Here is a 23932-nt window from a genome sequence, read left to right on the forward strand (position 1 = left end):
GGAAGAGCATTAATATATACGATGATAATTGGCTATCGGGTGAAGGGACTCCAACAATTATATCTCCACGGGCACCAGAATTAGAGGGGGCAAAAGTCTCGACCCTCATATCTGCGGATACAGGTACTTAGGACCATAATATATTACGCCAGCACTTCATTCATTTTGAAGCTCAAAGAATTATGGCAATCCCACTGTGTATGACACAACAGAGGGATGTTTTAATATGGCCAAACTGCCCAAATGGAGAATACACGGTCAAAACAGGATACAAACTGTTGTGTGAAGATGAAAACAGAGAAACTGCTTCGGCATTTGATGGCTCGCTCCAACAGTCATTTTGGAAGCGCATTTGGAAGATCCGGGTGCCATACAAAGTTAAAACCTTCCTCTGGCGGGTCTGCTCTGATGCATTACCTACAAAAGTCAACTTAAAGAAGAGGAAAGTCCTTGATGACTATCGGTGCTGTATCTGCCTCTCAGCGCAAGAAACCACCTTCCATGCAATCTGGAGCTGCGAAGAATTAGAGCAAATCTGGTTCCCCTGTTTCAGCTAGGTTAAAACAGAGTACCCGAACATTACAGAGACCAAAGACTTAATTAATTTGATCGGGATGCAGAAACAAAGATTGGAGTTGTTCGCGGTTGTGGCGTGGTTTGTGTGGAATCGAAGAAATAAACTACGGCTTAAGGAGCGGAGTTTGGATCGAGACAAGATTTTCAGTGCAGCAAGGAGATACCTCTCGGATTACCAGCTGAAATTCACAATAATGGAGAGTAAGCTTCCCTCGGTCAGAGCAAAATGGAGCCCTCCCTTGGGCGAGATGTACAAAACCAATTATGATGGGGCTGTATTTGCAGATTCGGATGAGGCTGGAATTGGAGTCATAGTCCGTAATGATAAGGGAGAAGTGCTAGCTGCCTTATCCGAGAAAATACCTTATCCAGGCTCGGTGGTTTTGGTGGAGATCCTAGCTGCACGTAGGGCAGTACAGTTTATTTTGGAATTGGGAATAACTCAGACAATCTTTGAGGGGGATTCAGAGATAGTGTATAAGGCTTTGAAAGTAGGAGATGAGGGTCAGGCTTCAATTGGACAGTTTGTAAAAGACATTATGTCTATCGCTGGTTCGCTTCGAACCTTTTCTTTCTCTCACATTAGGCGGCAGGGAAACTGTGTAGCCCATGCTTTGGCTAAGAGAGCAAGTTTTTCTTTTCCTTTATTAGTTTGGATGGAGCATGTTCCACCAGACGTATATCCGTTTGTAATTTCGGACCTTTAGTTTCTTAATAATACCACACGTTCTTGATTCTCAAAAAAAAAAAAAAAAAACTTTTTTTTATTAGTGACATGTTAGTTTGTAAAACCTATTAGTAAAAATTGTAGAATCATTAACTCACTATGGGTGAATCAATCATATTAAAAAGTAAAAATTCATAACATATTTGAAATGAAAAAAAAAATTTATATAAATAAACTAAATATTATTTAAGTGATATTTAAATATAAAAAGCCTGTTTTAAAATTCTTGCCTTAGGCCTCATACTGTCTTGCACTGACCTTGATTGATGCGCACACCTAATTTTTACTATAAATGGACTCTATATTATCAATAAACTATAAATACTAATTTACTATTATACGATTTTATTTACAAACTTACACAATCCATTATTAATTCAAGAGTCTTGTAGCTTAATTGATACTTCCCTATGCATAAAGTGTTAAGGAGTCTAGAGGGGAAATGTTCATAGTTAAATTGAGCGTGTAAGTTAATGAGTTTGTTTACAAACACATTATTATGTTTGAACTTGGTACATTTAGTAGTCATGCCAAAACTTGGTTCGAGCTTGGGTTGTTTGCTTAACGGACATAAACAATCATTTTTTGAGTTGAGCTCAAGTTATTCATAAACAACCCTACTTATGAACTTTTTTTCTTTTTGGTTAACACAAAGGGGTTTTACACTTTACTAATATATGTAAACCATTTTGAGAAAATTTTGATTGGTAAATGAGAAAGTGATTAGTTTTTTTTTTTTTTTTTATAATTCTTTCAAATTTTCATAAAACATTTTTTAAAATAGATAATTAATTTATATTGAGAGGAGTATTGCCATTTTAAATGACCAAAGTGCCCTTGAGAATAAGATATACTTTAAGATGTACGAACGATGCAGCAGAACTCTATCTGAACTCACATGGACTCCGTGTAACAAGGAAAAAGAACCTTCCACCACTCACAGACTAGCAAGTATACAATAACCCAACAATTACACGAAGCCCCAAACCAAAACCAAAATCTTTTAAAAAAAAACCAAAACCAAAACCAAAAAAATCCAAAATCCAAACAGAAAAAAGAAAGAAAGAAGCGGAAAAAAAGAAGAAGCCAAAACCCAAAATACACATACTCACAGATAGAGAGAGAGAGCTGGATTTCAGTCCGAGGCGAGCCATGATCGAGCTCAGGCACTCAAGCTCGATCGGGCCTCGAGCCACTTCGTCGCCGATGAAGCGCGACGGTGACTCTTCCCCTCTGATTCCGGAGAACTATCCCGACGACGACGAGGATCGCGATCGACATTCCTCCAAAGATCGCGACCGTCCGTTTTCATGGTACAATTTCCATTCCTGGTGCCCCTTCTTCGGCGACGATTCTAGGGTTTCTCCCTACAACTCCAGGATCTCGCTTTGCTTGCTCTTCGTTCTCGTCCTCGCTGGCCTGATTTCCGCTTTCTCGATCGTCAACCATTGGGTTAGTGCTCTCGTTTCATGTCATTTCTGGTTGTGTGCATTTTGGGGATTCGGTTTGTGTTTCTGTGAAATTCTGTTTTTTTTTTCCCCCTCTACTTGTGCCTGTGTTTGGTTGCTCAGAAAATGTGGAAAAGGAATGAGAATTTGGATTTTGGTTGGAGTTTGAAAAAACATACTAAATTAGGCACTGTTTAGTTTTTATTAATACTGTTATGAACGCTTTGTTTTCAAACATTCAGAGAACAGTTGGATTTTGACTGATAATGATTTTATTTTAGGAGATTAGGAAGCTAATCTGTATCAAGCTTTGTATTTTGTTTGTATTAACATTTATAGTAGAGAAATGCTAGCGACAAAACATTTTCACAACAAATGCCAAGCGGTAAACTGTGAGTGGTAGGTAAAAAAAAATGATGTTAGTAGTGGGCCCAGGTGAGAACCAGTAATAGATTGCCACCTTAGATTTGTTGTGAAATTTTTGCGACAATGTTGTAGATGTAGCACTTCTCTTTATTGTACAAATGTAAGGGTGCTTTGGTGAAATTTGGATTGATCTTGAAAATTAGCTGTATGTGGATGGAGCTGAAAAATGATTATTTACACTCACATTTTACTGTTTAGGGTTATGTGCTTTGGTGCTTCTTCAATGAGATGTATTGTATTTGTGGTAAAACGTTGTTGCTGATCGAGTTTTGACTATTGTCATAGTTTTAGTTTCTTTATGGTGTTGGCAATTCTGTCTACTGTATGGTCTGACTTCCGTCAATAATGAAATGCATGAATTTATTATGAAAGAAAAGGTCGCTCACACAAGGTAGCTCAATTGGTTGGCCTCATGGGAACCCCTCTGTGCCCGTGAGGTCTCCTGTTCAACACTTGGGATTACCCTATACACGGATCTTGCAGGCAGAGTTGTGTATCTACTATCTAGCATGTATAGAAAATTTTTAGCGTTGATTGTCTCAAATATATTCTTGTCTTCATAATCTGCATAGCTAACTTTGGTTTCAACTTATTGCAGAATGCCCCTTATTTGTGTAAAAAAGATGGCATTGTTCTTCACTGCCCACTTGTAAGTTCTCAAAGGTTCTTCTTTTGGTTATTTCTTTCCAATTTGATCACATGTATTCTTGGTATATTTACCAAACATTTATCTTATCTTTTATGTTTAGGTCAAGGAAGGTCCCTCACTTTGGGAGAATCCTTACTCAACAACCACATCTTGGAAGCCTTGTGCTGAGCGCCGTGATGGTGGAATATCAGGTAAATTTTGGGTTTGTTGAATAATACACACACACACACACACACACACACACACATATAATTATAAATTTTCAGTTTATACTTCTAGGGCCATGTGGAAGAGTTTATATTTGTGGAACTGAAGTAAGGATAGTGTCATTCATGAAGCTGACTTCTAGTTTTCTGTTTTTCTATCTAGTGTGAGATCCTTAACCCATTCATCTCACATCTAACTAGTATAGTCAATATGCTTTGGGTGAAATTGGTCATAATTAGGTTGGATTGCTATTTAGTGTTCTGGGGGCTGTGGGATATTTGGAACAAAATCTAGCATTTAGTGCATTACTGGAATTCCCTAACTGCCATAAGGCCTTGTTCTTTTGGATTCTTTCTTATTTTTTTTTATTGTTTTTAACCCCTTGGAGAACTTCTCTGGGTTGATCTATAACTATATATGTGTAATTTTTATTTTCTTTATGTCACACAGGAGACCTGGCCTAGGCCATATATTTGTTGCCTTTATACACTCAAATCTATTATGAAGACATATTTCTGTATGCATGCCTTAAAGTTGTATGATGGAGTTAAAAGATGTGTTAAAATTAAAATTTGCATTTTTACGAAGATTGTGCCTATCTTGTTCATGTAAAAAAAGATCTGTTATGCTATTCTATTCTCCCTACCTTCTTCTGATATGGTTATTGCAACATTCTCGATTGCTAATTTCAAATTTAGCTTCTCTTTTGCCGTTTATATGTGTTTCATTTTATTCTAGCAACTTTCTTGCCTATTTGCAGATCTTCCTCCTGAAAATGAAACAAATGGCTATATATTCATCCATGCTGAAGGTGGTCTGAATCAACAAAGAATTGCTGTATGACTTCTTTTCTGCAAAATTGTAATCTGATCAAGAAATTCCCCCTTTTTTTTCCTTTGTATTGTTTTCAATCTATACATATTTATTATTCCCTTCTTCCTCCCATGCCTCTCTCTTTATATTTTGCCGCATATTTCATGGTTCTTCAATCTTTTTGTGTTAAGAAAAGTTGAAGTGAATGAAATGGGTGAAAAGATGCATTAGTGTGGTATAGTATATATGCATGTGCTTAATTTAATATTATGTATGCGTTTGGATACTCCCTGCGTCTGGCGTTTTTTGAGTTTTCAGCTTTTTTTTTTTTGGGACCAGCACCTGGTGCAAGGCATATGAACAGTAATCGCAGAGAGAACAGTAACTTTTTAATTATTTTTATTGTTTTCAGTTTTCAATTTTCAGCAAAATAAGTGGTGTCCAAACAGACCCCATACCTCAGTGGGTCTTGAACCCACAATCTCACCCTTTGCCTAGATCTTATAAGGGTAGGAGGTGCTAGTTGAGCTACTGCTTATTGGCAAATTTGAGGGAGTAATTGTGTAAGGATATAACTTAACTAATGGAAATGTAGCAACTAGTTTTGATGCGTAAAATTGATTATTGAAGCACCATTTCTGTCGTGTTTATCTTTTAGACTCGCACTACTATAATTTATTGTGCCTTGCTTTGTAGCACATTATATATTTGGTCAAACTAGATTTTCTAAGTAATGTAGAGCTGTAATTTAAATTCTATGAATGTCTTTCTTATTATTTTGGGAATTGACATGTAAAAAAGCTATAATGTTAAAAAATAATGTATGTGGACCACAAAATCCAAACATTTTTTTTTTTTTTTAAAGAATAACATAAAACAGTGGATTGTAGAGGTTCAAATTGTTGTATATAAAGGAAGATTTTACCTTCATGGTGAAGATTTGAGGGGGCAATTATCTAAGGATATAACTTAACTAACAGAAATGGACCAACTAGATATGGGTTGCAAAAATTGATGATTGAAGTGCCATTTCTATCATGTTTATCCTCTTGTAGACCAGCGCTATGATTTATTGCCTAGCTTAGCTTCATTGCACATTATATATTTGATCAAACTAGATTTTCTTAGGGATGTGGGGCTGTAATTTAAAGTTTATGAGTGCCCGTTTTATTATTTTTGGGAATTGATATGTAAGAAAGCTATCAGGTTCTGAAATCATGCATGTGGACCACAAACTCCAAACAAATTTTTGAAGAACCACATACAAAAATAGGTTGCAGAGGTTCAATGGTTATATATAAAGGAAAATCATAATGTTAGATTTTCCCAAAAAAATAAAAAAATAAAACCGTAATACATGATGAGAAGAAGGAAGGAAAGGGAAAGTTTTCCCAAATATTTTGATACTTGTGACTTGCCTCAATGGCATTTAAAAAAACTTCTCCACTGTCATTTACATGATAGAACTTTCATGCCTTTTCACTTGAAAATAGAAGTTTCATGCCATTAATATGGTGACATGATATCTTTGGAAATTAATCAGAACATTCTTAAAATCTTTGGTTTTCTTCTGTGTGGCCCATTGAGCTATATAGACTTCTGTAAAGCATATACAGGTTTTGTGTGTTGTGCTAATCTATAATTAATGACCACTATGATCTTTTTCTAAATAAGGTCATGCACAGTGGATTACAGTTATTAAACCTAAGTGTACTTATTTATTTATTTATTTTTGATAAGTAAGAATGATATATATACGAAAGGCTACTCTATGCATGAAGAACATAGGGCAAACCTAGAAAATACAAGGAAAACAGAGAAAAACAAAAAAGAAAACCAAACAATAGAAAAATTACAAAAGAGAAAGGGAGCAAAGAAAAGAAGGGAGGGAATCACTAGACGTGAGTCCCCACGCCCGAGACCAATCAAAAAGAGTTACACTAAAAGAAGCAACTATCCAAGCAGGGTTAAACTTTTCTGCTGGTTGCTTGTGAGTCATGGTGTAGTTTGATATTATGTTTCCCATGTAAATTTAAAATTTGTATCAGTTCAGTTTTTATTAATTTCTGTAAAGCTTTGCCGCATATTTATAATTAAATGACTGATAGCTTTCTAACAATTTACTTATGGTGAATCTTTCTTGTGTGCAGATATGCAATGCAGTTGCAGTGGCTAAAATAATGAATGCTACCTTAATTTTGCCAGTGTTGAAGCAAGACCAGATTTGGAAAGACCAAACGTGAGACATCTTGATTGATACTGTTATACATTTCTATGTCTAAAATACTCTCCCAGTCACATGATAAGTATAGATAAATAATTGGAGTGTATAATCCTGATAGTAATGGTCCCTGTTTCCAATATATGTCATGAGAATTGAAACTTAAAAATTTCTGCTTCAATTTTTTTCTTTTATATGGTATAAAAAGTGAACAATGATTTTGTCATTAGAGAAATTTTTATGATTGTAATATCACTTTATCAGGATTACACCTCTGACAATAGCAAGAAATATATATTTTTCAATATAGTAAAGAAAACACCAAGTGTAGTTTTATCATTGACTCTCTACAAACCCTGATCTGTACTTTGGCTGATATCATTATCTATGTTGCCTTATATTCTTGGAAATCCCTTGCTTCTACGTTTCAGACTTTACTATTTTATCTTTAAGTTTTTTGAAGTTTCACATTTTAGAAAACCTTGTGAGAAATCTGTCAGACTAAAATGATGCACATGTTGTGCCTCTCAAGAGTTATCTTTTTTTTCATTCATAGACAACAAAATCTTAAGAAATTATGCTGTAATCATGTAGTATTTAAAACCTTTCCCAAAACAGCTAATAAATTTAATTGCTTTTGATGTGAGAGACTCAAATAGGTATATATTTCAATTTGGTATTATTCAGTTTTGCAAGTCATTTGTATTTTTGGTCAATTGTATTTTATTTTTAGGTCCTAGTATTTAATTAGGTTATTAGTATTTTTATTTCAACAAGCAGGGTTATTTTTGTAAGAAGGCAATTATGGTTTCCTATGCCATTTAGAATTATAGTTTAGTATTCCTACATAAGCAAAGTATGTACTCCTATCAACGGGAGATTATTTTGATGAATAAAGTCTCTATTTAAATTGTCCCATTGCTTGGTGGTGACTCTAGTGGTTTTTTATGCTTGGTGCTGACTTCAAGTAGGCCTAGGGATTGACTCCTAGGTTCCTATCCTTTATTTGCCCGCTTTTTAACTTTTCTGTTGCATCGTTCTGGTTGTGTTCTACCGATTTAGGTTTTCAAAGGCTCTGTTCAAATATCTGTAAGTGTCAGCCTCTCAAGTGATGACATGACAGTAATGGCCCTGTATGACCTGACTGGTTCTCATGACGGGTTGTCACTCAGCGATGAGAATTGAACTTGAGAGGCAATTTAGGCAACCCTGATTGCAGTTCTTCCTATATACTTTGCTTACATTGGAATATTGAACCCTTATTCTAACTGGTGTAAGAAACCCTAATTGCGTCACTACAAAAATAACCTTGCTTCTAGAAATTACAAGACTAATAACCTAATTAAATACTATGACCTAAAATTAGAATACCATTGACCAAACATACAAAAGACTAGCAAAATTAAATAATGCTAAATTAAAAGAGATATCTATTTGAGTCTCCTGCATAGTTGGATGGAGAGGAATTCATGACCTAAAATATAATTCAGTCCCCAAATTCCATTTCTTCCATTTTTGGTAGAAAATAACAACTGCGTTTATGCAATTCTTTTTGGAGTCAAAGGGAACTCCTGCTTCCATGTTTGAATTCAAGGGTTCCTACACCTTCGATTCCTCACTTGGAAGTAGTTCATTTATTTCCAGTTTACTACATGACTAATGCACCTCTATTATCCTTGCCACTCCAAGGATACCTACAACTGCTATCACCACACCAGCAGTTAAATTTCCTACTCCAGTAGAACTTACACTACTATCATCTATAGCCCTCATGGCTTCCAGTCAGACTACCATCACAATTATATACATGAACACCACTACCAAATGCTGCCTTCTGCTTCCAATATCATTAGTGCCAGTGCTTATGTGACCCCCTTTTTTTTCTTTCTCTAAAGCCTTTAAAATAAATTCCCAGCAGAACTGTTTCCATTGCACCCACCACAACCACTCTCACTGCCATTATGCTGCCACAACCACCTGTTCCACCATCACATCTTTAGAACTTCACAGATGAGTGCGTTGGAAGATTAGATTGCTTAATTCCGTGAGACTTTTAATTCATTCACTAAGTACAGATCATAGTCTTCACTTGAATTTTATGTATCTCAAAAGAAATTTTACCATATGAAATTTCAATGCATCTTCTAGAGGAACTCCACTTATAATTTGATTTCAATTGGCTAACCTTTATTGATATTACTAATCAAAAAAAAAAAAAAAACCTTTATTGATATTATGAAGTTCTGCTCAATCATAATGTCCAAATAGTTCCTTTTATTGCCATTGTTCTATTTTGATCATTAGTATTGTCTCTTAGAGCTAAATTGAGCAAATTCCCACCTAAAAAAAAGTTGGTCAATGAATACCATCACGTCATTGAGCACTGCACGGGAATGTGTTTTTTCAGGAACACCTATCTTTACTTTTCTTTTTAAATTTCTGCAGGAAATTTGAAGACATCTTTGATGTAGATCATTTCATTGACTACCTGAAGCATGATGTGCGAATCGTCCGTGATATCCCTGATTGGTTTACTGACAAATCAGAGCTTTTCACAAGTATAAGGTTTGATTGCTTCCTATGATTCTGATTTAGAGCCATTAACAAATACAATAACCTGGATAAAACATATATTCTTCCTCTGCAGGATTTATAAATTGTTTTCTTTGATCTTTTACGCTTGACAAAATGTGGTTATCAGTCAAATATATCTTTGCACTAAATTTATAATTTATATCTTCGGATGAAATTGTTCATTTGGATTTTTGTACTAATTGAAAAATAAATTTGAAATCGTTGTTGCTTTTACTAATGACCATAGAGGGAATTGAAAACTTTTTCACATAGGACTTCAAGATAGTTTGTTTAAGGTTTTACTGAATACAAAATGCCTGGATTGACCTTATGAATTATAAGGTCAACATTTATGAACGAACTAAACATTATCTTGATGTTTAATTTATGCCAATTGCTTATGACTTGTTTTGATTGCAAAATTATGTTATGTTATATAGACGGACGGTAAAAAACATTCCTAAGTATGCACCAGCACAATTTTACATTGATAATGTTCTGCCCCGAATCAAGGAGAAGAAGATAATGGCACTTAAACCTTTTGTTGATCGGCTTGGGTAAGTCATGAGTGTTTTTTGTCTATGTTTTACTGCAGTCGCAGTTCTGGATTTATCCAAAAAAAATGGAATGATTGTCACATGTAATGATCTGGGTTCAGGTATGACAATGTTCCTCAAGAAATCAACAGGCTAAGGTGCAGGGTGAATTATCATGCTCTGAAATTTCTTCCTGAGATTGAGCAGATGGCTGATTCACTGGCATCAAGGATGAGAAACCGTACAGGCAGTTCAAATCCTTACATGTATGTGAAATTGGTTGTGAAGGTTTCTGAACAATATTCTGGGTCTTTCTAGTACCCAACTGTACTAACAATTTACCTTAAATAATAGGGCTCTTCATCTTCGGTTTGAAAAAGGGATGGTAGGCCTATCATTCTGTGATTTTGTGGGAACAAGGGAGGAGAAAGCGAAAATGGCAGAATATAGAAAGAAGGAATGGCCTAGACGTTATAAGGTGAGCTGGAATGATGACACTTTGATTGGCTTCTGGGATAGAAGTTAATAGAAACAATTTACCAAATGTTTCTCATCTTGTGGTGATTTGATATGCAGAATGGTTCCCATCTCTGGCAATTGGCCCTGCAGAAGCGGAAGGAAGGACGATGTCCTCTTGAGCCTGCAGAAGTGGCTGTGCTTCTCCGGGCAATGGGCTATCCTAAGGAAACTCAAATTTATGTAGCTTCAGGGCAGGTCTATGGTGGACATAACAGAATGGCGCCCCTCAGGAACATGTTCCCAAACCTGGTAAAGTAGCAGTTGTTTGGAATAATCCCCTCACCCCACTCTTCATTCCCTCTCTTCCCCCTCTCATGGATGGCATTTAGGGAGAACAAAAAAATCTTCGAAAGTATCATCACATATGCAATATGTCTTGGATCATGAAGAATTTAAAAGTTGAGAACTTCTAAGGAATTATATGTCATGGTAGCTAAACAACTTTTTGTTTCTGTTGGCTTGGTAAGAAATTGATTGGGTTGAGTAAGGGAAGATTTTTAAATTGTCCATTTTTTTTTTCTTTTTCTTAATTCATTGTTCATTTTGAGTGTTTATGACAGGTTACAAAAGAGGAGTTGGCGACTAAGGAGGAGTTGGCTGGTTTCAGGAAGCATGTTACAAGCTTAGCAGCCCTAGACTTCTTGGTCTGCTTGAAGTCTGATGTATTTGTGATGACCCATGGAGGCAACTTTGCTAAACTGATAATTGGGGCACGCAGATACATGGGTCACAGTCAAAAATCTATAAAACCGGATAAGGGGCTTATGTCTAAATCTTTTGGAGACCCTTACATGGGATGGGCTAACTTTGTAGAGGATGTGGTTGTTACCCATCAGACACGGACTGGATTGCCGGAAGAGACCTTTCCCAACTATGACCTCTGGGAGAACCCTCTGACTCCTTGCATGTGTAAAGCCTGACCACAGGGATTTATATACACGAATGTTTCTCACTGAGATTTATTTGGAGTATCTCCAATAACCTAAAACATTCTCGATCGAAAATTGGAGACTTATCCCACCCCTAAAGAAAAGTCTGCACGGAGTGGCTAATACAGTTTTGAGGTGGGAGACTTACAATATGCATTGGAGGTACAGTGGCCTGCAGGAGAGAAGTTTTAACAGAATCTTTTGGGGGCTCTCATTGTAAGATCGTTGGTTATATCCTCTTTTAAGAGATGCGGCAGTTTTGACTTCAGAACGTTGTATAATTTTTTTACCAGTTTTTGGTACAAAAACACTAGATAATTTCTAATGTATCATTTGAAATCGTGTAAATTTTAAGTTTAGCGTGACAGATGTCCTTTACTAATGCAATTCTTGCAAGTGAAAATGAACAGACAATCCAAAGCAACTTGTTAATTCAGCTCTTGAGCTTTCTTGCATTTTTCCTCCAGATTGTGCTAGTCCAAGTTTTACAAAAAGCAACTTGTTCAGGAATAAGGACTTGAATCTTAGAGGAGGTTTGACAGGATATTATTTGTTGGTGATTGTGGTGCTTTGATATCTTTACTAGTTCACATTCGTTGTTAGTTCTTGTAGATTTATTGGTGAATATGGTATAGAGGGCAGACCAGCAGAATCATATATGGTAGAATGCACCTGTACAGGGTAGGAAGGGTTAAAGCCATAACAGTGTTGCTACTCTACAGCTCGGTCAACTCAAAAAGAGTTCAGGAAACAAATAATAAAATGAAATGCCAATCCTAGGATTCTTATCCAAGGCACATCTGTTACCAAAGCTCCATCATCCTTTATTTTCTGACTTAAGCATTAGAAAGGTTTTGGCCACCACATCAATTTTATTCTGATAGTTTATGCATTGCCTCGTATAGCCGTGCAATCAACTGTGATTATCATCAGCAAGTGGTACGAAAGTGTAAAATGCAAGACCCATTCCTTTTGCAGATTCCAAGTCATCGAAGAGCTGTGGAAATAATTGCTCCTTCGGCTTGAAAGGCAATTGCTTTATTTGAGAGTCAATATTGGGGAGGAAAAAAGGTTCTGCATGGTGGATTTGATTAGAACGAGCCTGAGGAGGCTATAAAGGTATTCATGGAATTGCAAGAAGCGAAGAAATGGTTGGTTTGATTAAAAGGAATCCATGGCATATTGTGTAAAGAGACCAAGAAAATTGTAGTAGTAATATGGGAATATTAGCAATTTAACATGTTACTATTGATGCCATTTCCTAATTATGAAGTCATGTAATAAACAGGTGTGTAACATGGATATATTTTAAGATCAACCACTAGGGTTTAGAGGGATAACCTAGTGGTTCTAGCACTTCTTGTGGTGTCTGGGCAATGGGGTAGATCCAAAATAAAATAAAAATCTACTTGAATTTCTTTGAACTTCAATCACAAATTTTGCAGGGAGGGCTCATTAAACCTTGTATGCGCATGCAAGAATTTTTTTAACAATACATTCATGACTTTTATTTTTTTGCAACTTTCAAATTAATCTCTAATTTTTAATTTTAATATTTATTACTGCTTTGTAAATCAATTGTATTAGCTGGTCGAGAATTAAGACTTAAATCCCCTTTTAGTCATTTACTTGGGGTTGAAGAGCGAGATGAGTAAGACGAAGCTGGGATTGGGGTTGTGGTTCAGAACTCATTAGGTGAAGTTATGGCGGTTCAATCAGAAAAAATTAAAAAACCTTCATCAGTTGAGATTCTGGAGATGTTAGCTGTAAGACGAGTTGTGCAGTTTGTGAAGGAGATAGGTCTTAATCACTCATGTTTTGAAGGAGACTCTGAGATTGTTGTCAAGGCTCTAAGGGGTGGAGATATGTTTTCATCTTCTTTTGGTCATTTACTTAGAGACAACTTCCATGTGGAGTTATTCTCTCTCTCATCTTGTGAAGCAAGGTAATGTTGTTGCTTATTTCTTAGCCCAGAGAACAAGACATTCTTTTCTTTTGGATGGAGTCTATTCCATTTTATATAAATAAATTTGTTGCTATTGATTTACCAGCTCCTTAATAATATTTAGATTGATAATTTTTCTCAAAAAAAAAAAAAAAAAAAAAACCCCTCTTATTCAATTTAGTGATAGCTCCCTCAACCATTTTGGTCTATCTCTCTCTCTCTCTCTCTCTCTTTGACTTCCCTAATAGATGAAAGAAGGGAAACTTATAAGGGTGGTGTCCTCTAAACGCTTGTACTATATTTATGCCTGGGGTTAAATGGAATATCTTTTTTATTTTATTTTTGAGAGAGTTTAAATGGAATATTATTTTTTATAGAGAGTTTCAACCTATAATATCCACTCTTGATGATAAAAACATTAATAGTTTTTTGGTATAAATGGGAATTGAATCCCAAATCTCTTATTTAACAATAAGAGACTTTACTAGTTAAGCTAATTAGAATCCACTAAATGGAATATCTAAATAGATTATTATCCACTCATTAAAAAAAAAAAAGGGACTGTATTTGGTACTTTTTTACTATGTTTCGAATGAAATGAAATATGTGGACTGATTCTTTTGTTAACAATAATTGGAATATAAATATTAGTTATAGGCTTATAGCTATAGTTTCGTTTGGGATTTATAATTGAAATATGTATATTAGCTAAAGTTTGGTTTCGGATTTCTGAATAATAAGCTAAAAAGGAGGATAAAAGTATGAAATATATATATTTAAAAAAGGGATGTTTACAAAAACTAATAAAACCGTTACATTGATAGAACAATTCAAAGAAGAAGAAGAAGAAGAAGATAAGCTTAAAAGAGTCATCCATTAAAAAAAAGTGAGTTGACGAGAACAATTCAATAAAAAAATGAAAAGAATAAAAGCGGTTTCTTAAAAAAAATGTTTACAACTCCTCAAAAAAAAAAAAAAATGTTTACAGAAAATAGTAAAAATATTTATAAAACCATCTGATACCACTTGTCAGATGGATTGGTAAGACACACGGTCTGACAAGTGGTATCAGAGCCTGGTCATAAGTTTGAGTCATTGGAGCCGCATTGTGAGGGAGGGATTGTGAGGGATTTCACAATTCTCTCCAATACCAATGGGCTTGGTCTACGATCGAATGCTATAAAAAATTTGTGCCCCCTCATTCTTCACTAATTGGTCGTTGAATGGATCGGTAAGGCACATGGTCCGGCACAACTGATCAATTATAAATACATAAAGAGCAAATGATAACAGATGGTGGCAAAAACCAACTGCATGTCTAATCCCATCCACTGCGTGCAAAAATGTGTAATAAAGGTAAGCAAATCCTAGAGATTATAAATAATTATGGTAGTTATTTAATAGACTATTTGCGATGATTAATTTTTATATAAAATTTATATTTTAGTATTACACATTTATTATTGTTGTGCTTGCATATGAAAGTATAAAATCTACTATTCTAAAAAAAATATAAATAGGTAAGATTTTAATGTAGGGTTGCTTTCAAAAAAAAAAAAAAAAAATGTAAGGTTAAAAAAATAGAATTGAATTTAAAATTAATTAAAAAAAATATAATAGAATAATAAGGTGCAAAATTATGAGATCTCAAAAGCTTTTATGACAAAATATTGTAAGATCAACCAAAAGTTAAATTATAAATTATAAATTATAAAAGAGGGATTATAGGAGATCATGTTATTGCTTTATTTAGAGGGCTGCAGTAAAATGGTAGTTGACAAAGGTAAAATTTGGTATCAATAATTCAATGGAGTGATTGTTTGGAGAATATTGGGTGATTGTTTTCTTAGAAGATGGTTGACTATAGTAAGATAGGGTAATTATGGGATTTGCTGGGTTTTGTAGGATAATAACCAAGATTTATTGTAAGGTCCTAAATTAGATTTTATTTAAGGGAAAATTTAATGGATGTTTTAAGAATATTATTTTAGGAAATATTTTTTAAAATTTTTTATGGAAAAAGATGGACAAAAAAAAAATTTCTATTTATAGGACTTCTTCCTATATCTATAAATTTTATTGGACCAAAAAATGATACACCGGAAGATTAATAAAAAAAAAATTGAGTACTGTTACAGTTACAAATTATTTTACAACATTTTTACAAAATGTTGATGTGGCCAACCTCTTATTGGTTTTCATTTAGATCCACCATTAATATCACATTTTCATTTACCAATAATCATTCATCACATTAGCAGTTTGTAAATTTTTTTGTAAAATAATTTATATCTCTAGTATTATTTAAAAAAATTTATTTCATTGACGACTTTTTAAAATTTATATAAAATTGGTGTCAAAATTTTTTTAAAATAGCTTATTAAAAAATTTCCTAAGGGCACCATTAAAGACCCCTTTGTTTAATTATATATTCTTTATTGTTCTATATTTTAAAAAGTAGGTTTTTAGATTTTTTATTCAATTATTTTTTTATAATAGATAATTGATAAGAATGATAGATAAAGAAAATTATCTGTTCCAAATACAAATACATGTGAAACTATTCACATTTGCATTCATCCGTGCTTATGATAATTTAAAATTTGAGAAAATATTACATAAATGGTATTCAAAATTGGTCCATAAAATTAGAATAAATCCTATTATTATCATCAATTTTGTGACATTAATGGTGCGTACCACTAACTATACCATACAAGTTTTTTTTTTTTTTTTTTTTTTTTGGCATGAAGCAATTTCCTTATTTTCCATGGAATAAAGCATTTTCCTTAAAGAAAACGCAACAGCTAGGAGACGAAATTAGACAGTGACACCATTGATATCCCTACTCCCAATTACCTGTTTCAAATACAGATGCTTGTTAGTTGTAAAACTATTAACTCCTATTATTATTATGGAGTTAGCATGGCCCTTATTATTATGGAGTTGGCACCCATTAGCATGATCCTTATTATTATTATCATCAAATGTGTTACATTAAAGATTAACACCATTTGCAAGGTATTCAATACATGCAGAAGTAGTAGTATTTAAATAAAACGCTACTCTCCTCTGCTTGGCAGCTGAAAACTGGAAACCATCCATCATGATGAAGATGAAGATCATTGTTAACGTCTTCGCCTCTCTCTCTTTTCTATTCATTCTTCTAAATCCAACAAGGTGCTTTATCTTCTTCTTCTACCTCTGTTCTATTATTCTCTTTCCTAATACTCCCAATATTGCATTGCATTTACATTTAATTATAATGATCAACTGCCAAGCTTTGAACATAAAGATATCATGTGATTTTATAATTGTCTGAACTTTTTAATTATCTTTTCTTACATTAATCGCAGTTAAATTTCACTTACATTCTTATTATTATTATTTTTTTATCCCTGGATCTCTCCGTTGAAAATATCAGAGGTTAGAAAACTCTTGGCAAGTTAACCAATTTTAGGACCTTTGGAGTAGAAATAATAATAGAGGTTTTGGAAAGGGTTTTGGCGGGACTCTCTCAACGCTTGCTATTTGCTAAATTCTTTGCTATAGATGTACAATCAATTATTTAGGTCTTCTTTACTTAACATTTTGGAGAATGAATTTTCTTGCATATTAGATTGAGATCGAATTCACCAAATGTTTCTCCCTTTATCTCTCAATAATAATCAATATGTTTTCCAATGCAAAATTAGTTTCTTTGTACAAATTTCATGATATCAGGGAAGATTAGTGCATAAAATATAAAAGTAGTGGTTAACATTATCTTTCAACTTTACAATCAACCCAGACTCCATAAAAGCCTTATGTTGGTGCAAACACAATAATAATGGAAATAATACACAAAGAGAAACTGAATAGTACTTCTGAATATTATTAATATAAAGAAAGGAAATACACAACACTATTTGGACTGAGGCGCGGCACTCGCTCTAAAAATGGAGTATTAATTCGGGCCATTTACTCACCAACGGATATGGTAATTATTCTGAATGGGCTGTCAAGTAGGAGGATCCAAGGGGCTGATTCATTTCCATTTTTGATACCTCCACTCTTCACCTCCCCCTTGCGCACGTATCTAGCCCAATATCTGAGACAATTCATGTTAGCCCATTAATCACCACAATTAAAAAGAATAAAATAGTCTCTCTCCTTTTCAATGTGGGATTAAACATTTTTCACAACTCTTCATCTTCCATATTCACTCCCACATCTTTACATTTATGTTATAACATTTACTCATTTTAATTATTTAATATTAAAATGCTCCAACACCTTAGTCCTAAAAACTTTGGAACGGCTCACTTTGTACAAGATTAGAAGGAAAATAAATTATGAGTGTAGTATTTTTATGATTTGTATCTTTTATTATTATTATTATTTTTTTGTCTTTGTTGAATCATCTATTTATGAGCGTATTATTTTTATGATTCGTATCTTTTTTTTTTTTTTTTTTTTTGAATCATCTATTGAACTGTGTCAAAATTATGTGACATATTTTATTGGTTTTATGAAGAAAATGATGTCAATAAATGGTGTCATGTTTCAGGGTATTGTCTAAAAATCTATCTGATGTGAAATTAGAACATGCGAGCTCTCCACCTAGAGGTTGGAACTCCTATGATTCCTTTAGTTGGACCATTTCTGAAGAAGAGTTCTTGCAAAATGCTCAAATCATATCTGAGCGTCTATTCTCTAGTGGATATGAGGTAGGTAGACCGCGGATTCAAAATCCTCTATCCCACTTTTTATTTTTGACAATATATTCCATCAATCAAAACATGCCAAATATTCCTTTTACTTTCCTTTTAGGAGTAAAATACTTAGAACATGTTTGGTAGACTGTAATAGATGTTGTAATGTAATAGTTATTCCTGTAGTTTAGTTATTCTTTAGTTTGGTTATGTTTTTATTACAATGAATAATCATTCCTTATGAATAGCTATTTTTCAAAATGAGGAATAACTATTCCTCTTTAAAAGGTTGTATTAACTATTCCTTAGTAAGTGCAATAATTTCAAAACTTAATATATTTCCAAGTAAACAAACTTTCTATATACATCTAACAATTATAAAAATAAAAAATCATAAAAAATAACACATATCTCTCTTAAATTTAAAAATAACAATTTTTAAGGAAATATAATTGTATGAGTAAGAAATTTCCAAAAATAAATGTTAAGTTTCAATCTAATGTTATAGCTCACAACCAAACTAATGAATATGTTTAGTTATTACATTACAACATATTTTATTCCTAGTAATAAAGATTATAATTCCTGTCGTAATTCTTATTCAGTGTACTAAACGTACTCTTAAAGTTTAAAATGAGGGGAAAAAAATCAGACTTGTATTGGTGGATATCTATAATTCATTTTCAGGGTCTTAAGATTGACATATTGATTAACTAATGAAACTTATTAATAATGTGTTTTTCCCCCCTTTTTATCTCTGCAATGTAGTATGTTGTGGTGGATTATCTATGGTATCGGAGGAAGGTGGAAGGTGCTAACGCTGACTCTCTAGGATTTGATGTAATTGACGAATGGGGGAGGATGGTCCCTGACCCAGGTAGGTGGCCTTCCTCTAGAGGTGGAAAAGGGTTCACTGAAGTAGCCAAGAAAGTGCATGACATGGGTTTGAAGTTTGGGATTCATGTTATGAGAGGAATAAGTACACAAGCAGTGAATGCAAACACCCCTATATTGGACATAACCACGGTATTCTCAGAGCATGCTTCATTTAATTATTATAGTTTCTTTATGAATGAACAAAGAAGCACACACGACTTTAAAGCTTAATCCTCAGAAATTTAAACAAATAATGTTATAGTAATATGTAATAAAACTAGCAAGAAAAGTCTCAAGATTGCTTAAGCTTCTGTTTTGATATATTTATTTTTATCAGGGAAAGGCTTATGAAGCGGGTCAGCGAAATTGGAGTTCACAAGATATAGGGCTTAAGAGAAGGACATGTTCATGGATGCAAAATGGTTTCATGAGTGTAGATACCACGTTGGGAGCAGGAAATGCCTTCTTGAGGTCACTCTATACACAGTATGCTGAGTGGGGTGTTGATTTGGGTAATTAATTTGACCATTGTTATTGCGAAGTTTTCCTTCTTACTCCGTATGCATTGCTACAACATATCAGTTAAGACTGTTCTTGACATCCCATGAATTTATGCATCTAAACACTTTTGATTTGTGCATACAACCATAACTTTATTCAATCTTTTGATTACAACAAATTCAATTGGACAGTCACATGTTTGGCAGCTCAATCTTTACTTTCCAGTTTCTAAGTTTGACATTGATTGCTTATGTTTTATTGTAGTGAAACTTGATTGTGTATTTGGTGCTGACTTGGATATGTATGAAATAGTCACTGTGTCAGAGGTAAGATGCATACTCTCTCTCTCTCTCTCTCTCCATAACTGTTACAGCTGCGATATTTTGGAAAAATCTAGGCATACAACTTTTGTGCCATAACCCTAATGTGACTGATGAGTGTTAAGAACAAATGATGGGTTCTTGTAAAAGTGTGAGATATCTGGTCATAGTTTACCATGTCAAAGTTTTGATAAAAATTGTGAAACTCAATAATTTGATCAAAATTTGCACGGTTGATTTATTACATGGTTTGCCTTTGCCTAGATTTTGAAGCAACTTGACCAACCCATATTGTATTCGCTATCTCCTGGAACTGGTGTGACCCCAGAATTGGCCAAGGCTGTGAGTGGATTTGCGAATATGTATCGAATAACTGCGGATGATTGGGATTCATGGGGAGATGTTGCATCTCATTTCGATGTTTCAAGGTGAGAAGACAGTTCTGTTTTTGTTCAAGATTTTTGTAGTTTAGGTCACACTAATCATTACTATTTCTTTTCCATTTAATGCCTTTTTGATCTATGAATACTGAAAAACACAATTTTATTTATTTATTTATTTTATTAGGGACTTAGCTTCAGCTAATTTGATAGGAGCTGATGGCTTGCTGGGCAAGTCATGGCCTGACTTGGATATGCTACCACTAGGATGGCTTACCGATCCAGGTTATAAAAATTTTCTTGCTACTTTTCCTTCTAACATAAAATGAATAATTTTCTTGTTACTTTTTTTCTTCTCTCACTTCTGTCTTTTAAAATTTAATATAATTTTTGCCATATATAACACATTAGATTTATTAGCATCAGAGCATATACCTCAAAAAACATTATAAGGAAATATTATTAATAACAATTCTTTTCTTTTCTACAAACAAAATCTTTTTTATTTGGTATTTAGAAAGTTTCGGATACACAAATCCGTGAATATTCTTTTTTATTAGAAGTAGAGATGCAATGATTTAAAGATTAAAATTTGGAGACATGACCTACTTTGTCATCTATATTTTATAAAGGAAAGACATTTTTATTTATTTATTTAGTATGATCATTAGTATATTTCTCTTATAATACATTGTATACATCAAGATAAACCTAACATTTATTATTTAATTTATTGAAATGAATTATTTTGTATAATTTTATGTTTTCCTATTTTTAATTTTAAATGTGTAATATTTAATTTATTTAATAAAAACATTGATTTATATTGTTTAAAGAATGTGGGTTCCAATTAGGGTAATGAGTAAAGTCTTTTGTGGTTAAATTAAAGACATGGACTCAAATCTAACCTAAACAAAAAATAATCTAAATAGTGTCTTAACCTTTTTTTTTTTTTTTTGAGAGAGAGTTTCAACCTATGGCAAATAGTGTCTTAACCTAATGATAAAAAAACAATTATTATTTAGCTCACACTATAAGTTTTAAATCCTATCGCATTTATAAAAAAATATTTAAATAATATTAATTGTGACTAATATAATTAAAATGTATTATATAAAAGAAAATATTTGTCTTCAATTATATAAAAATGGTTTGACGAAATTTTCTTATATTTGAGAAAAATGATAAGTAGAATAAATCTTTTTTTTCTTTTTTGGTCTCTAGAATAACCTAGTTTAAAGTGTAAATTATACATATATGTATATTACTTTTTCTTTTGAAATAATATGTGTATTATTTTGTGCATTTATAAATTATTGATGATCAATTTAACTCCAATTTTTTTTTCTGGCTCCGCTACGCCATGACAAAGTACTGTTAGATAAATCAATGAACTTAGTTATACATTTTTTGGTTCTTGACGTAGCAGTTTCGAGTGTCAAATAGGTCCATCAGTCCATGCACTCAAATGTGCATTACTTCAAATTCAATCTTTACAAACAGAGAACTTGCCATTCCAAGTCCGCTGAGTGACTTTTACTAAAACAGAGGTACTGTCTAGACTCCAGACCAAGTGGCAACTGGCATGGCTTCAGAAACAAGTTCTCCAACCTACTTTCCATCGGTGGACAGTTACTTAGATATTTTCAAAAGGCCCAGAATATATATGCTTACATTTGACTGTTTAAGTTGAGCCTAGCTTAGACATATAAAAACCCACAATTAACTTTAATTTTTTCAAATATTTTAGCTGCAAATGAAGGTCCACACAGAGCATCTAACCTTACTGCAGATGAGCAAAGAACTCAGGTATCTATATCAAAACAAAGAAGTTAGTTCTCGATAACCCTTGAAATAACTAAGTACTCTATTTTGACCTTATCTTTCTTATTTCGACAGATTACATTGTGGTCTATGGCTAAGTCTCCTCTCATGTTTGGAGGAGATGTGAGAAACCTTGACAACGCCACATACGACCTCATAACAAATGCTGTTTTGTTGGAGATAAATTCCTTTAGCTCAGGCAACAAGGAGGCATGTGTACTCACCTAATCTTTTGTAGTCTTAGGAAATATAAGCTTTGTTTAAATAGCAACATAACATATTATTTAATTGTTTGTACAGTTTCCTTATATCACTAATGGAACTCGTTCTTGGATTGCAACTGGAAGAAATGGTAAGACTCCCCAACCAACACAGAACTCTAATTAGTAGAGCCTCATAGCTCTGCATTGCCCAAGTGCAAAGATTATTATTATTTTTTGAAAGTGCATAATTCTATTCTTCACATTTTTTATAATGGTTTTTCATGAATTAAAAAAAATAAGAAGAATAATGCTATTCTTAACGCTTTTTAATGATTATTCTTTCATGATTTCTAGGAGAAATATATCTTGCATTTTTCAATGTAAACACTGATCAGACAGTAATGACTGCAATGACATCAGACCTGGCTAAGGTACTTCCTGGTAAAAACTTGAATTCTTGTAAGTGCAATGAACTATGGAGTGGAAAAGACTTTGGGGTATTAAATCAGTCTCTATCAACGGCGGTAGAAGGCCATGGCTGCGCACTATTTATCCTGAACTGTAGTTAGCATTGTGGATAAATTAAAACAAATTTAGATGTAAGAAGGCAATGATAATTCTTTGTGAGAAATTTTATTGGACTCTGTTTCTGATATCATTATGTATGTTGCCATTTAATCTTGGGAATCCCTCGCTTCTATGTTTTAGCGTTTCACAGTTTTTTGTATTAGTTTTCTGAAGTTTAAATATTTAGAAAATATTATGAGAAATCTGTTGGACTCTGTTTTAATTTAATACACCCTAAAATGATGCATTTGTATCATTGTGCCTTTCAAGAGTTTATCTATTGCCCATCGATAGAAAACAAATCTTGGAACATTATGCTGCAATCATGTAATGTTTAAAATCCTTCCCTAAGCATCTAATGTATCTTATCAGTCCCTAAATCATACATGAGTTAATGAAAGAAAATATTTGTCTTGAATTATATAAAAATGACTTAATGAATTTTTCTTATATTTGAGCAAAATGATATGTAGAATAAATCTTTTATTTATTTATTTATAATTTGTCTCCAGAATAAATTAATTTAAAGACATCTTTTAAGTACACATTATACATATACGTATATTACTTTTTTTTTTTTGAAAAGAATATGTGTATTATTTTGTGGATTTATAAATTATTGATCAATTTAATTTCCCCGAAAAAAAAAAAATTCTAGCTCCGCTACTGGGCATGACAGAGTATTGTTAGATAAATCAATGAACTTGGTTATCGTTTAAGTGACATTATTAGAGAGTCAATATTGGAGAAGAAAAAAAGGGTTCTGCTGCTTCTGTATGGTGGATTTGATTAGAACGAGGCTGTGGAGGCTATAAAGGTATCCATGGAATTGCAAGAAATGTTTGATTTGATTAAAACGATAGATAGGAGAGATGAGTTCAAGATAAAGGTGAGTTGATGTGTGAGAAAGTTGCAATGTTAGGATCCAGCACGCAACCACAGCCTCTTCTCTCACACCCATCTCTTTATTTATTGTTTGATGACAAGTATTCTTCCT

The 23932-nt window shown here is 33.3% G+C and overlaps 2 protein-coding genes across 2 annotated transcripts; both read left to right on the forward strand.

Moving 5' to 3' along the window:
* The first annotated feature begins 2199 nt into the window (after positions 1–2199).
* Positions 2200–12061, forward strand: LOC126718363 (protein PECTIC ARABINOGALACTAN SYNTHESIS-RELATED). The gene is made up of 11 exons (XM_050420509.1): positions 2200–2755; positions 3776–3826; positions 3927–4017; positions 4794–4870; positions 6997–7085; positions 9513–9632; positions 10082–10198; positions 10300–10443; positions 10532–10655; positions 10754–10945; positions 11257–12061. Exons 1-11 carry the CDS (start codon positions 2456–2458, stop codon positions 11614–11616), a joined length of 1665 nt encoding a protein of 554 aa, XP_050276466.1. The 5' UTR covers positions 2200–2455; the 3' UTR covers positions 11617–12061.
* Positions 12062–13328: 1267 nt separating this feature from the next.
* LOC126719776 (alpha-galactosidase-like) lies at positions 13329–23057 on the forward strand. Its single transcript, XM_050422296.1, has 11 exons — positions 13329–13570; positions 18120–18279; positions 19033–19290; positions 19478–19652; positions 19906–19967; positions 20226–20389; positions 20529–20626; positions 22092–22150; positions 22241–22375; positions 22466–22517; positions 22723–23057. The coding sequence occupies exons 1-11, from the start codon at positions 13329–13331 to the stop codon at positions 22935–22937; spliced, it is 1620 nt and encodes a 539-aa protein (XP_050278253.1). The 3' UTR covers positions 22938–23057.
* Positions 23058–23932: the final 875 nt, after the last annotated feature.

This window comes from Quercus robur, chromosome 3 (genome assembly GCF_932294415.1).
Source record: "Quercus robur chromosome 3, dhQueRobu3.1, whole genome shotgun sequence".
Lineage (NCBI taxonomy): Eukaryota > Viridiplantae > Streptophyta > Magnoliopsida > Fagales > Fagaceae > Quercus > Quercus robur.

Excerpts from the sequence above, each read along its gene's own strand:
- LOC126718363 (XM_050420509.1), top strand. The coding sequence starts at position 2,456 with ATGATCGAGCTCAGGCACTCAAGCTCGATCGGGCCTCGAGCCACTTCG. Across the intron at positions 9,633-10,081 it reads GAGCTTTTCACAAGTATAAG|ACGGACGGTAAAAAACATTC; the intron begins GTTTGATTGCTT and ends TATGTTATATAG. Across the intron at positions 10,946-11,256 it reads GGAACATGTTCCCAAACCTG|GTTACAAAAGAGGAGTTGGC; the intron begins GTAAAGTAGCAG and ends TGTTTATGACAG.
- LOC126719776 (XM_050422296.1), top strand. The coding sequence starts at position 13,329 with ATGGCGGTTCAATCAGAAAAAATTAAAAAACCTTCATCAGTTGAGATT. Across the intron at positions 19,653-19,905 it reads TGAGTGGGGTGTTGATTTGG|TGAAACTTGATTGTGTATTT; the intron begins GTAATTAATTTG and ends GTTTTATTGTAG. Across the intron at positions 22,518-22,722 it reads GATTGCAACTGGAAGAAATG|GAGAAATATATCTTGCATTT; the intron begins GTAAGACTCCCC and ends CATGATTTCTAG.